The 15,434-nt window shown below is 37.7% G+C and overlaps 1 protein-coding gene across 2 annotated transcripts in view; it reads right to left on the bottom strand.

The window, feature by feature from the left end:
• Positions 1 to 2,090: 2,090 nt before the first annotated feature.
• The window catches only part of LOC124722946 (monocarboxylate transporter 3-like), a 374,747-nt gene continuing 361,403 nt past the window's right edge, over positions 2,091 to 15,434 (bottom strand). For both annotated transcript variants that reach the window (XM_047248109.1, XM_047248110.1), the window contains one exon: positions 2,091 to 2,707. In XM_047248109.1, the coding sequence (XP_047104065.1) occupies positions 2,547 to 2,707 (161 nt within the window). In that variant the 3' untranslated portion in view covers positions 2,091 to 2,546. The remainder of the gene's footprint in view (positions 2,708 to 15,434) is intronic.

Raw genomic sequence — 15,434 nt, 5'->3', positions numbered from 1 at the left:
TTTTATTTTACATATCATTTTTGTACTCTGCTTTGATAACTATTACATTTTCTGCATTGAGCTGACTACTAATGTAATCCAAATGTGCATTAAATACTCATATCACTGACCTCAATTTGCAGTAGGATTTTGGAGTATATACTGTATTTGAACATTATGAATCACCTTGAAGAAAATGACTTATTGATACATAACCAACATGGATTCAGAAAATATCGTTCTTATGCAACGCAGCTAGCTCTTTATTCCCATGAAGTAATGAGTGCTGTCAACAAGGGATCTCAGATCAATTCCACATTCCTTGATTTCCAGAAGGCTTTTGATACCATTCTTCACAAGTGACTATTAATCAAATTGCATGCATATGGAGTATCATCTCAGTTGTGTGACTGGATTCATGATTTCCTCTCAGAGAGGCCACAGTTTGTAGCGATAGAAGGTAAATCATCGAGTAGAACAGAAGTGATATCTGGTGTTCCACAAGGTAGTGTCATAGGCCCTCTGCTGTTCCTAATTTACATAAAAGATCTAGGTGATAATCTGAGCAGCCCCCTCAGATTGTTTGCAGATGACGCTGTAATTTACTGTCTAGTAAAGTCATCAGATGAACAATTCCAATTACAAAATGATCTAGAAAGAATTTCTGTATGGTGCGAAAAATGGCATTTGCACTAAACAAAGAAATGTGCAAGGTCATCCACATGGGTACTAAAAGAAATCTGATAAATTTTGGGTATATGATAAATTGCAGAAATCTAAGGGCTGTCACTTTGACTAAATACCTAGGAATTACAATTACGAGGAACTTAAATTGGAAAGACCACATAGATAATATTCTGGGGACAGCGAAACAAAGACTGTGCTTTGTTGGCAGAACACTTAGAAGATGTGACAAACCCTCTAAAGAGACAGCCTACATTACACTTGTCTGGCCTCTGCTGGAATATTGCTGCATGGTGTGGGATCCTTACCAGGTAGGATTGACAGAGGACATCGAAAAAGTGCAAAGAAGGGCAGCTTGTTTCCTTTTATTGCCCAATATGGGTGAGAGTGTCACTGATATGATACGCGAGTTGGGGTGGCACTCACTGAAACAAAGGCGGTTTTCTTCGTGGTGAGATCCATTTACGAAATTTCAATCACCAACTTTCTCTTCCGAATGCGAAAATATTTTGTTGACACCCACCTACGTAGGGAGAAATGATCATCATAATAAAATAAGAGATATCAGAGCTTGAACGGAAAGATTTAGGTGTGCCTTTTTCCCACGTGCCATTCGATAGTGGAATGGTAGTGAAATAGTATGAAAATGGTTCGATGAACCCCCTGCCAGGCACTTAAGTGTGAATTGCAGAGTAATCATGTAGGTGTAGATGTAAATTTATAGCTGGCTGTGGTGGCCAAGCAGTTCTAGGCGCATCAGTCCAGAACAGTGCTGCTGCTACGTTCACAGGTTTGAATCCTGCCTCGGGCATGGCTGCGTGTGATATCCTTAGGTTAGTTAGGTTTAAGTAGTTCTAAGTCTAGGGGACTGATGACCTCAGATGTTAAATCCCATAGTGCTTAGAGCCATTTGAACCATTTTTTTGTAAATTTATACGTAATCTTTAACTGTTCATAACATCATATCACTTTGAGTTATGGAATATCCCATGTTTATTACAATGGTTTCTCATTGCCTTATGAATCCTGTGCCAGTGGGTCAGCTCATGGATCATCTACCTTCGGGAGTGACTTATCAATTCAATAGCAATCCCTTTCCCATTTGATATGGACATAGGTCATTGGCACTTGGTATCCAGAAATACTCTAACTAACATGAATGTGTTAATTCACACTCGCACACGCACGCGCGCGCACACACACACACACACACACACACACACACACACAAAACACACACACACACACACACACACACACACACACACACACACACACACACATATACACACACACACACACACACACACACACACACACGAGAGAGAGAGAGAGAGAGAGTTGCCAGAAGAATTTCTGTGAGTTTTACAAGGTCAGTGCAAAAATATTAATAAAACTGAGTCTGTAAAAAATGTTTATTACCCAGTTGTGGTGATGTGCAGGTGATAAATTATAGCCAAATACATTTTCTCTAAATATTGACAAAGTAAATGCTGTACAGTTACATTATGTACACAGAGCACCAATAAATACAAAAATTACATAATTAACAACTCATTTCATCTCTGTACAAGCTTTCAATATTAAAAAGAATCCAGCAGAAATATATTATTGTCAAAGTAGTACATTTTATACACAGCTCAATATCTATATGGCACATATGAAACAGTTTCCATTTAGTACGAAGTACTTTGAAACATCAATATTTGTTGTACTTGATATTCCTCTTAAACCTGAATATTTTACAGTGCATACAGTGAGTCCACAACAAAACTCAATGAAATTTTCTGTTTTGACAGAAAAGTCTTCTGTATGTATTTACAGTCACTCACATACAACATCTGAGTATCAAATAATTATTGAGTATCATGCTATATATCATGTCATATAACACAGTTTGTTTTCTCCCCTTTTCTCTTTTGCCTTGATTTTTCCCAAGCATTGACCTTGCCCAGAGGGTAAAGGATGATTGCTGAAGCCAGTATGAGTCCACCAGAGAGGTAAAATGAAGCATCATAGCTGCCTGTTGCTTCCATGAATGCACCTGTAGTGAATAAATTATGCATAACTCTAAATAGATGAGAAATTTCAATGTTCTTATTGTAGATAGGATGTATAACTAATTGCAGTTGTATCAGTGACTTACAATGCACCATACATGTGATCCAGTTTCAACTAATATTTATTTGCTGTGCATAATGAATTCAAGGTCACTTACTCCATTATGTTTGAGAAAAATTATGTACAGGAACTATTAACTGAGGTCATTGTATGCATTATTATTTTGTGACAAAAATCAGAGAGATAATCTTATATTTGGCACAAAGAAGTGTTTCTACTCATGAGACTGTGTGTCAAATGATAAACAGACACCAAAAAGTCATTAATATTTTCATCGTAATACAATAATTTTAAATCATGGTTAGAATAAAATAGTTTATGTAAAGACAACTGTTTACCACACAGAGAAAGCACTGAGCAGTCACTAGACAGACAAACGATAAATTGATACTTGTAGTTTATCTTTTGAATGGCATTCTTTTCAGTGCATACTACACTTTACTCCACCTCCCCCTTTCCACGGATACAAATGGTTAAACTTAATGGTACTGTAACCTGGAATAAGTAGTTGGAAACTATCAAGTAATTTGAGTGAGCTTTATAGGGACAAGAGGTAGGGAGAGATGAAAGCTTAGGAGGTAATTCCCAGAAAATATTTCTGTCAAAAATAGTGACACTTTAAAGCATTGGCCTCCAAATTTATTGATTACTTAGTGACACTTTAAACCATTGGCCTCCAAAGTTATTGACTACTTCATCATAGTAGCTGCAAATACTGTAGCCAGTAATAAACACCCAAACACATATGCATCAGATTTACATGTGCAGACACTGCAGGTAACACTAATAGACATTAGTTTCAAACATACAACCCATAAGGATATTATGGAATTTTCCATGTGTCTAAAAAGTAATAATTCTGCTAGTTATGGTGGTGTTTATAACAGGATACTAAAATCTTGTGCTGACTTGCTACAATTACTCTTAAGACACCTGTGTAACCAGTGAATGACTCAGGGCCCATCTCCTGAAAGACTTAAATTTGCTGTAGTAACACCTATCTGCAGTATTGGAGATAAGCAAACCACCTCTAATATCAGTCATTTCACTATTTTCAAAAGGGTTTGACAATGTGAACATTAACAGAATACTAATTCATTTAACCAAGCAAAGCCTGTTAACTGCTTCTCAGTTTAGTTTTTGTGAAGGCTTCTTCACACTGAAACCAATGTGAGATCTCATAAATGAAGTGCTGGCAAAGCTGAACAAAAATAATGGTCCTGTTGGTATTTCTGTGACCTTACCAAAGTCTCTGACATGAAAATAACCTCAGATTTGAGTAATATAACATGTGAACTGCCACAGAGTTTTGGTACTTGGCCCCTTTGTGTTTCTAATCTACATAAATGATCATCTGATTACTTTAAAACGCAGTTCACAAACTGTAGCTGTAATGTTTGCTAGCAACACAACTGTGTTAATCAAGGCTCAAAGTGGTCCACAGCTACAAGCTTAAGTCATAACCTCATGAAGACTCTTCTTATGCAGTTTCAAACAAGCAATAATGACTTTTTAGTGCTAGAAGTAGACATTAATGTCATTAACTGAATAGAGCACAATGTGTACAATTCCATGGATTCAAGTTGGATAATAATTTGAAATGGAGTAGACATTTTGATAAGCAAATCAAGATGTTCAGTTCACTATTTTATAATTTTAGAGGCATCTCTTAGTGTGTTAATCGAAAGACAAGAGGGCTGGCTTTTTTGTATATTTTCACTTCCCATTACCTTATGGAACTATCTTCTGAAATAATGCACATAGAGTAAATAAAATGTTTATTTGGTGAAAGTGAGCAGAAAGAATATTATGTAAAATAGGCAATCATACGTCTTGCAGAAGGATCATGGAATCCTTATGCTCAGTTCCTCCTTAATGATTTTTCTTGTTGATGATAAAAATCAGTTTAAACTGAAATGTAATATACACAGTGACAATTAAAGATGCAAAAATAATGTTCATGTACACCTTAACTTCTTGTCCAGGGGTCAGAAAGGGGTTATGCACTCAGGTGGTAGATATTGCTACCGTCTAACATAAAGCAAGAAATAGAGAATCCCATCCAATCCAAAAAGAAAATTAAAAACACACTTCCTAAACACCTCTTTCTAAAAATTATCAGGATATCTAGATTGAGGAATGAAAATTTCTGTTAGTTACATGGTCAGTACCAGTATTTGTTATAAATCTACTAATTGACTGAAAATAGGACTCAGTACTTACAGATGTAAAAATATTTTGTTTGAAAAATGCACTAGCTTGAAGTGTATTAAGCAGTATACTCATAGGTTACTGCTAAAACAGCACACGCATTGAACTTCAGTGATGTCCTTGTCTCATGTTCATGTATACTTTGACTTGTTTGATATCTCTGAAGGATCTCCTTCTTGATGGAATCCAAGGAACATGATAGATGAATGGATGAATGAATGAATGAATGAATGAATGAATGAATGAATGGATTGATGAATGAATGAATGGATGTAGTAAGGGGACATGAATACAGACTCATATGGTGTTTGTGTAATGGAAGCAGACATAGTTACATGTAGTGTGTATAGATCCAAGGAGAGGTAACTGGAGACGGGGGCAGGATAGAGGGAGGTCACTGTAGAAACTTCAAAAGAGGCCTATCAACATTATTACTAAAGTGAGGAGCAGAAAGAAGTATGAGGCTGGTGGGATTCCTTGAGGAGGGGAGGGGTAGCATTGTAGTTAGGCTGATAATGGAATGAGAAGGCCAGGGAGTAGTGAATACTGGGTTCTGACTGCAGGAAGATTAAAGTCAAGAATGAGGTCATCAGAGATGGAGCATTAGCTCAGTTTATGAAAGGATGCAGAAAGAAATCAGCCATATCCCTTACAAAGGAACCATCCTGACATTTGTCTGGAGTGATTTAAGAATGGATGATTTCAACCACTGTCTTTTGAAATGTGGGTCCATTCTGCTAACAACTGTGCCACCTTGAGTTCAGCATGCAGGAGAAATGTTAGTCCAAATTACTTAGCAGAGGAAATATTCTCATATGTGCAATTCATAAAAACTGATTTTTGCACACAGTACCTTGACTAGGTAATTGCGGGCAAGATGTTTAGACAAATACGGTCAATTTGGTATCTTCTTCACAACCTGTTCCATTTGGATTTTTATGTACCAACATCATATACTCTAAATTGCATAGACCGGACGAATCCTTTTTTGTAATTCTTTTGGGCTGAAGTTCTTCTATTCTCTGTTTTCCAGGGTATGTACTCCTCTTCCCACCCCATTTCCCACCCTCTGATCACGGGGTTGATATTTATCTACTTGTTCCTCATGTTAGACATGTTTACACACTTACACACCTTCCTCTACACTGTTTTCTCAGCAGCCTATAACCCCATGCCCCAAGCTCCTTCAATATTTCTCCATTAACAACCTACAGCTGCTGATGTCTCTCTGCACCAGGACATGCTTTTGCTGTTCTAATCCTTGCATATCCTTATCCTTCTCCTCTTCTGAATCAACATCATCCTTGACAACTAACAGTAGTTGAACTAAATGCTGGGAAAATGTGGTTGAGCATGTGTATGTCAGTGGGGGTAAAGGTCTGAAGGGTAATAAAATTTTAAAGATGGAATAAAATGAGCAGTAGCTTTTTTATGTGCTTATTGACTACTTGACATTTCCTCTCCATAGTAAGTAGTTACCTCTAATCATCCACAGTTAGAATTTTCAACAAATTTAGACTACTACTTAAAAAATAATTGGACAGAAATATCAAAATGTTCCTCTTTCCGTCTAATTTGAAACTTGTAGGTGGAAGTAGCAGAGTACGTAAAACTTTATGGACTGAGATGATACTACATAGGCAGGAACTTTGATTAGAAGCCACCATGTTCTGGAAATTTCAAAATATGGAATGCTTCCATCAATAAGAGTCATTATTTAATGGGAATAAAGAGCCAGTTGTGTTTCAGAAAAACAATCTTTTCTGAATCTGTGTTGATTGTGTGTTAATAGAGTGTGTCCTTTGGGGTAATTCATAATGTCTGAACACGTCATACCATATCTTACCACTAATAAATATCAGTCATACAGGTCTGTCATTCAATGGATTACTTAGAGCTCCTTTCTTGCATATTGGAGTGATCTGTGCAAGTATCTAGTCTTTAGGTATGGATCTTTCATCAACCAATTGGTTTTATATGAGTGCTAAAAATAGAACTACTTCACCATTATACTCCAAAAGGGACCTAATTGGTACACAGCCTGGACAGGAAGACCAACCTCAAAGTGATTTAAGTTTCTTTAATTCACCTAGGCCATTTACTTACAAATTATTCATGTTGGTAGCTGTTCTTGGTTCAAAGTTTGAAATATTTAGTCTATCTTACTTTATGTATTTAGTACAGCTACTTTGGTGTTTCATTATGGAAAGTATTAAAAGCATCTCACACTAAAGTGCACACCAAGTTTTGAAGATCTGTAAGTCTTGTCCATCTTGTATATTTTATATTCTTTCAAATCTGGTGTTCATTTTTTCCTTTCTCTTTTCCCTTCAACAGTGTCCTGACCTGGTTTGTGTACCATGAGGAATCTATTTCATCTCTTGTTAATTTACTTGGTACAAAACTCACAGTTTCCATCAACACTATTTCTTTGAATTTAAGCCACATTTTATCAATACTTACAGAGTTATATGGAATGAATAGAGACAGTCTTTTAAGAAGATGTCAAGAAAATTTTGTTATTACTATTTAAGGACACCATTCAGTATAGAGTGTTTTATGAAGGTTTATTTAGAATCACCATTGTTTTATCAATAACATTGAGCATTTTAAAAATCCTAGCCAGTGTTAAATTTCTGAGTCCAAATGCTCTGTATACTGTAATTTCTGATCTAAGCAAGATAGATACATGTAAGTTGCTTGGGCAATTTTTTGGAACCAGTACACAATTAAGATGATAAAAAAGAAACTGATTCCAATATACATGAATTATGTTGTGGCCCAAAGTCCTTTTCATTCCATTTAATTCAGTTTCTGTTCACATGTCAAGTTCTGTAGGAACAAATTAAGGAGCAAATCTCCAAGGTCATGGAATGTGTCAGTACGTGAAATTACAACATAAAAGTAATAACAGGTAAAAATAAAATGTTTATGAACCCAAAAGAGTCAAGCCATAAGTTTAAATAAACGCAATCAATGGTACAACAAGAATCAGCTTAATTTTTCAAGGAACTCCTCGACAGAAAGAAGGTGTGACCCATGAGGAAACTCTTCAGTTTTGATTTTAAAGCAGGTGGAGTAGGTTCATGAACCTCTCGTCAACCTCTGTTCACGAGTCTGGGTATTTTGACATTGGCCTCTCAATATATATATTCCTTACTGCCATTTCTTGTTAAAACAGTATTAACTTATTCCCAAGAATAAGCAGCTTTAACTCAGTTAATACTCAGCAAAAATCAAACCTGCAGCTGTATCAGACTTCCTTAACTCTTGTGCAGAAAGGTGTGCAGTATAGTGCTGCATCCATTTGCAATAAGCTACCACTAGAATTCAAAAATCTTAGCAGCTAAGATTTTTGAATTCTAGTGGTAGCTTATTGCAAATGGATGCAGCACTATATTGCACACCTTTCTGCACAAGAGTTAAGGAAGTCTGATCCAGCTGCAGGTTTGATTTCTGCTGAGTATTAACTGAGTTAAAGCTGCTTATTCTTGGGAATAAGTTAATACTGTTTTAACAAGAAATGGCAATAAGGAATATATATATTGAGAGGCCAATGTCAAAATACTCAGACTCGTGAACAGAGGTTGACGAGAGGCTCGTGAACTTACACCACTTATTGCCCAAAACACCCATTTTTGAGCCAAAAATATCCTTTTAGAATGGGAAGAGTTACCCCAAAATATAATACCATATGACATAAGAGAATGAAAATAAGCAAAGTAGAGAAATTTTCATGTAGAATGATCACTCACTTCAGACACCATTCAAAAAGTAAAAATGGGAGCATTAAGTCTTTGATGTGGGCTTTCCATGACAGTTTACTATCAGTCTGAACACCTAGAAATTTGAACTATTCAGTTTTACTAATCATATGCCCATTCTGTGAAATTAAAATGTCAGGTTTTGTTGAATTTGGTGGTTTCTAACACCTGAGTCTTAATGTGATTTAGTGTTAGTTTATTTTCTACAAGCCATGAACTTATGTCATGAACTGCACTATTTGAACCCAAGACAATGTTGCACACAACATCCTTTACTACCAAGCTAGTGTCATCAGCAAACAGAAATATTTTATAGTTACCCATAATAAAAGAGAGGATATCAACATCATCATCATCATCATCATCATCATGGATAGTTACCAGCCTCTGGCCAGGTCTGTATGGAACATAGGCCTCTCCATCGCCTTCTCTCTTGCCACCATCTCTCTGTCTTCACCTTGGCCTAGTCTTCTCCTTTCTTCCGGATGCATTCCTCTCCTCCTTTCAGCCATCTGTCTCTCGGTCTTCCTCTTGGTCTCTTTCCTTCCAGTTTCATCCCGTGTATCCTCCTGGGTATCCTCTTCTCCTCCATTCTCTTAACATGTCCATACCATCTCAGCCTTGATTTCTCTATCTCTTCTGTAATGGTTCCACCTTCATTAACTCTATGATCCTGTCATTTCTTAACCTGTCTATCTTTGTCAATCCATTACTGTTTCTCAAGAATTTCATCCCATTAGCTTCTACTTTCCTTTTCTCTCTTCCTTTCATAACACAGGTTTCTGATGCATATGTCAGAATTGGGACATAGTATGACTGGTATATAACCTTTTTACTGATTTGGGGGTACATCATTGCTCCATATCAGGCTTCTGACACTCTTCCGAAATGCTTCTGCTATTCTCCCCCGCTCGTTTATGTCTCTGTCTTTTTTCCATCTTCTTGTATCAGGTTTCCTCAATTGCTCCTCACCAGTTGTTATTCCAGTTGTTCCTCTCTCCTTCTTTCTTGTTGTGATAATCATCTCAATCTTACTTATACTAAATATCATCCCATATTCTTGTACTGTTTGTTCCCATATGTCCAACTGCTCTTGTACTTCCTCCTCCTTATTCCCCCAAATCATCAGATCATCTGCAAACACCATAGCTTTCATCTTCCTTTCACCAATTACTTGTGCTACTGTACTTACTGTATCATACATCACTACAATGAAGAGTAATTGTGAAAGTGCACTTCCCTGCCTCAAGCCATTCATCTGTTCAATCCAAGCTGATCTCTCTCCTCCTGCTTTCACACAGCTAACACTTCCATGGTACATTTCCCTTATCCTCCAAATAATCTGTTTTGCTACTCCTCTGTTCTACAGGGCTTTCCACACTTTGCCTCTATGTACACTATCATACGCTTTTTCAATGTCCAGGAAGGTCATTAGTAGATCTATTCCATATTCATAGTACTGTTCCTGCAGTTGTCTTGCAGCAAAAATTAGATCCACCATGGACCTTCCTGTTCTGAAGCCATGTTGCTCCTCTCTCATTCTTCCTTCTAATTTTGCCCGAATTTGTGCTTCCAAAATTTTCTCAAAAATCTTTGCACAATGACTCATCATTGTTATACCCCGATAGTTCTTGCACTCTCTTCTATTTTCCTTCTTAAAGATCAGGACAACTATTCTCTTCTTCCAGTCTCCTGGGATCATCTTATGTCTCCACACAATTTTCATTACTCGATATAGCCATTGTATCCCCACCTCTCCTGCTGCTCCCACCATCTCTACACTTAGCTCATCCAGACCTTGTCACTTCCCTCCCTTCATCTTGCCCAGTGCTTCTTCCACTTCTCCCCATGTAAGATCTTTTTCTATTTGCTGTTCATCCACTTTTTTCTCCTCGGCTTGTTCCCCCTCATCCAGGTCCCCATTCGGATTCAGGCGTTCTCAAAATACTCTTTCCACATATTCTTGAGTTCCTTCTTATTCTCTACATCTTGTCCACTTTTGTTCACCATTTCAGCATAATATGTCATACCATTCTTCCTCTTACTTTTAATCATCCCATATAACACCTTTTTTGAAACTTCACTATCCTTCCCCATCATTCTGGTCCACTGTTCCATCCACTTTTTTCTTTCCTCCACCAGCACTCTTTTTGCTTCTTTCTTTCTTGCCTGATACTCTTCCCTTGTCTCTACTGTTCTCTTCTGGAACAATACCCTAAAGCCTCTATTCTTCTTTTGTACTTTATCCTTTGTTTTATCATTCCAGCAGCATGTTTCATTCCATCTCTTTTTGTTACTTGTCCTCCCACATATTGCCTCTGCCGCACTTATTAATGTTCCCTTGAATCTACCCCATTCCTATTCCACCATCCTTTGGGATGCTTTCCTTTATTACTTGTAGGTACTGTAGCCTGCTTTCTTCCTCCTTCAACTTCCATATCCTTATAAGTCTTTCCTGGTTTTCTGTCCCTTTATTATCCTTAGTCCCTCTCAGGTTCATTACCAGCAAATGGTGGTTACTATCCAAGGCCTCTGATGGTAATACCTTAATGTCAAGGATGTTCCTATTCATCTCACTATTGTACAGGAAGTAGTCAACTATCGACTTCCTCTTTAAATCTTGACTGTACCAGATACTCTTGTGGCTCTCCTTTTTCTTGAACCAAGAGTTCCCAACCAGCACATCATTCCTTTGACAGAACTCCAATAGTCTTTCACCTTCCTCATTTCGGCAGCCCCAACCCTCTGGTCCAAGCACACTTTCGCAGCCTTGTCTTTCTCTTAGAACGTGTGTGTTTAAATCCCCCATTACTATCATATTCTTCCTTCCCATCTGCTTTTGCATTTCCTCTTCAAACTCTTGCTTTTCCTCAGAAGTGCAACCCACCTGCAGGGCATACACTTGTGTTACCTCTATGGTCATCCCCTTGAGTGATATTTTGGTCTGCATCATCCTATCACTTATTCTCTTCACTTCCTCTTTTAATCCCTATCTTACTACCATTCTGTCTTCAATTCTCCTTCCGTCCTCATTTCCACTCCAGTACAGTTAAACAGTTTATATAAATAAGGAACAGGAGTGGCCCCAACACTGATCCTTGGGGCACCCACCACTTGACAGCACCCCACTCAGACCCCACATCACAGCCATTCTCAACACTGTGAATAATGACCTTTTACTGTCTGTTGCTAAAGCAAGAGGTGAACCAATTGTGAGCTACTCCCCGTATTCCGTAATGGTCCAACTTCTGGAGCAATATTTTGCGATCAACACAATCAAATGTTTTAGTTAAATCAAAAAATATGCCTATTGTTCAAAACTTTTTGTTTAATCCTTCCAGTACCTCACAGGGAAAAGATAATATGGCATTTTCAGTTGTTAAATGACTTCTAAAGCCGAACTGTACATTTGATAGCAAATCGTGTGATATAAAATTATCAGTTGTCCTTACATACACAGCGTTTTCAGAAATAGGTCTAAAACTGTCTACATTATGCCTTTCTCCCTTTTTATAAAGCGGCTTTACTACTGAGTACTTTAATCATTCAGAAAACTGACCATTCCTAAGGGAAAAATTACTAATATGTGTAAATACAGGGCTAACATATGCAGCACAGTACTTCAATATTCTGCTAGGCACTCCATCATATCCATGAGAGTCCTTAGTCTTCAGTGACTTAATTATTGACACTGTCTCCCTCTTGTCTGTATCACAGAGGAGTATTACAGACATCAATCTTGGAAAGGCATTTGCCAAGAGAGCTATATGATTCCCTGTAGAAACTAAATTTTTATTTAATTCACCAGCTATGCTCAGAAAATGATTGTTGAACACTGTACATATATCTGATTTATCAGTAACAGAAATATTTTTACTACGAACTGCCTTTATGTTGTCGACCTTGTGCTGCTGACCAGACACTTCCTTCACAACTGACCATATGGTTTTAATTTTATTCTGCGAATTAGCTATTCTATTTGCATACCACATACTCTTTGCCTTCCTAATAACATTTTAAGCACCTTACAGTACTGTTTGTAATGTGCTACTGTAGCTTGATTGTGACTACTTCTAACATTTTGATATAATTCCTGCTTTGTTCTACACGATATTTTTATCCCACCAGTCAGGCACCCGGTGTGCCTTTCACTGCTAGTACCCCATTTAGAATGTTCTGATGGAAAACAACTCTCAAAGAGCATGAGAAATGTGTTAAGGAAATCATTGTATTTGTCATCTATGTTATCGGTACTATAAACATCTTGTCACTCTTGTTCCTTGATGAGGTTTAAAAAACTCTCTATTGTTGTTGGATTAACTTTCCTACATAGTTTTTAATTATATGTGTCATTTGTTTGAGTACAAAAGCCTTTTAGTGTTAAAATTTGCACATCATGGTCTGAAAGGCCTTTCAGCCTTTTACTAACAGAATGCCCATCTAGTAACGAAGAACGAATAAAAATAATGTCTATGGCTCTGCTACTGTTCCCCTGCACCTTAGTTGAAAAAAAAAATACAGTCTGCATCAGATCATACAAATTTAGGAGATGTACCAACATCTTTTTTCTTGCTCCATCATATACAAAATTTATATTGAAGTCACCACATGTAACTAATGTCTGGTACTTCCTACAAAATTAATCAAGAACCCTCTACAGCTTGAGCAGACATGCTCTTAAGTCAGAGTTAGAGGATCTATAAACAACAATTAGAAGTTTAGTTTCACTAAATGCAACTGCCCTAGCACAACATTCAAATATCTGTTCAGTGCAGTGCCGTGATATGTCTATGGACTCAAATGGAATACTGTTTTTTACATACATGACCACTCCCCCACCCCACAAGGAACCCCTTGAAAAACAGCCAGCTAATCTGTATCCTGGTAAAGGAAGCCTCTGAACTGTCAAATTATTTAAGTGGTGCTCCAATATACCAATAATTACAGAGTCAACTTCTATAAGCAGTTCACTAACTTTATCTCTAATACTTCTTATATTCTGTTGAAATATGCTAATTCCTTCTCTTCTTGGAAACATGATGTCCTCTGAAGGTGAGCCCTTAGAGTGACTTCCTTTAAGTAGGTGTGATTATCAGGTCTATCAAAATGTGCAGCTCTAATACCAACTACTACAGGAATTTTCCATGAGTGATCCCACCACCACCCTCTACACTGTCACCTATAAGGTTTGCCAGCCTCCCCTTCCCATACCTATTGAGGTGCAGGCCATGCCTAGTGAAACCCGATCTACTGATAGACTCAACTGGCAACACTGAAATGTGACTCATACCCTCTGTCATCAGATCCCTCTCCAGCCCCTTGTTAATGTGCTTAACAGCCGCATTAAGATGAGACCAATCATGACGCAGAAATAGTTGCATGAAATGCACATTAGTGCCACCAATTTGAGTAGCAATCTTTACCAGATCACCACCTACATCATATTCCCCATCCCTATCAAGACTGTTCCCTGCTCCACCCACTATCACTACCTGATCCTCCTTCGTAAAATTCCTGCATAACTCCCCTATGCTGTCAGTCACCTGAGCCAACCCTGCACTAGGCTTCACAATACTGGTGACCTGGTACTCACTCCCCAACAGTTCCTGCAACTACTGGCCCACACCTCTTTATCTTTCTGTAGGACTTTTCAACTGACCTAAGCCTCCTACCTGCTGAGGACTGTTGTATGTTCCCTTCACCTGCAGCTACAAGAGGCTCCTCTCCACTCAGCTCTGACAGTTGGTCAAATCTGTTGCATATACACAAAGCATAACTTTCTGAATATCTCCTCCTCCTAGCTGCCTTCTTGCTATCTGCCATTTCCCATTCCCAGCACACTTCACCCTCCTCAACCTATCTTGTTCCTCCTTTGTGTGTTGTAACTGCACCTGAAGGGCACAGATCTTACGTTCCTGGTCCTCTGTCAACTTATTTCTACTACAGATTCTGCATTCCCAGGAGAGGATCTTGCTAGAATGCCCACTGGCTTGCCCACTGCATTCCCCCCTGATGAAAATACTTTGAACAAATTCCACACCATAACCCACTACTCACTAACCTATGACAGAGACCACACTTCTCACCCATGGTAAAACTTTACAGTTACTGAAAATGACTATACGTCTATGTTCCTTAAGTTCAGTTACACTTGTAGGACTATTTATAGAACTAACAATAGCTGTCTCGAAATTCTCTCTCTACTAAGAAAGCAACTACTTGTATCAATACTACTAAACCACAACTAACACCAATATCAACAAAACTTCACAAAATTATTAGCTAAAACCAAAAATTCAAGTGGTTGCTTTAACACTCAACAAAGTTAAAACACTCAATGAAAATTTTACTGAAATATTTCACTAGAAACAGTAAGAAACATCAGCTGAAAACTAAAGCATGAAATTTACTAAATGACTTCAACACACAGTGAGCGAATGTTTCCAAAAGTTTATTAAATTGTTATAGTGCCACAAAGAGCATGAAACACCACTGAAAACTATTAAATTTAATAACTGTATAACAGTTCACAAACAACTTTGTCAGTACTTAGCTTTATAACCGCTACAGTTGCAACTGCATGATGCAAAAAGTAAACACACTAGTTTGTTAATCTACCTATATAATTTTCAGCATTTTTTTGTAGCATTACATTTCAAAATCTTCTGTTCCTTA

Source organism: Schistocerca piceifrons, chromosome X (genome assembly GCF_021461385.2).
Source record: "Schistocerca piceifrons isolate TAMUIC-IGC-003096 chromosome X, iqSchPice1.1, whole genome shotgun sequence".
In the NCBI taxonomy this organism is placed as follows: Eukaryota; Metazoa; Arthropoda; class Insecta; order Orthoptera; family Acrididae; genus Schistocerca; species Schistocerca piceifrons.
This window is presented reverse-complemented; position numbering and strand designations above follow the sequence as displayed.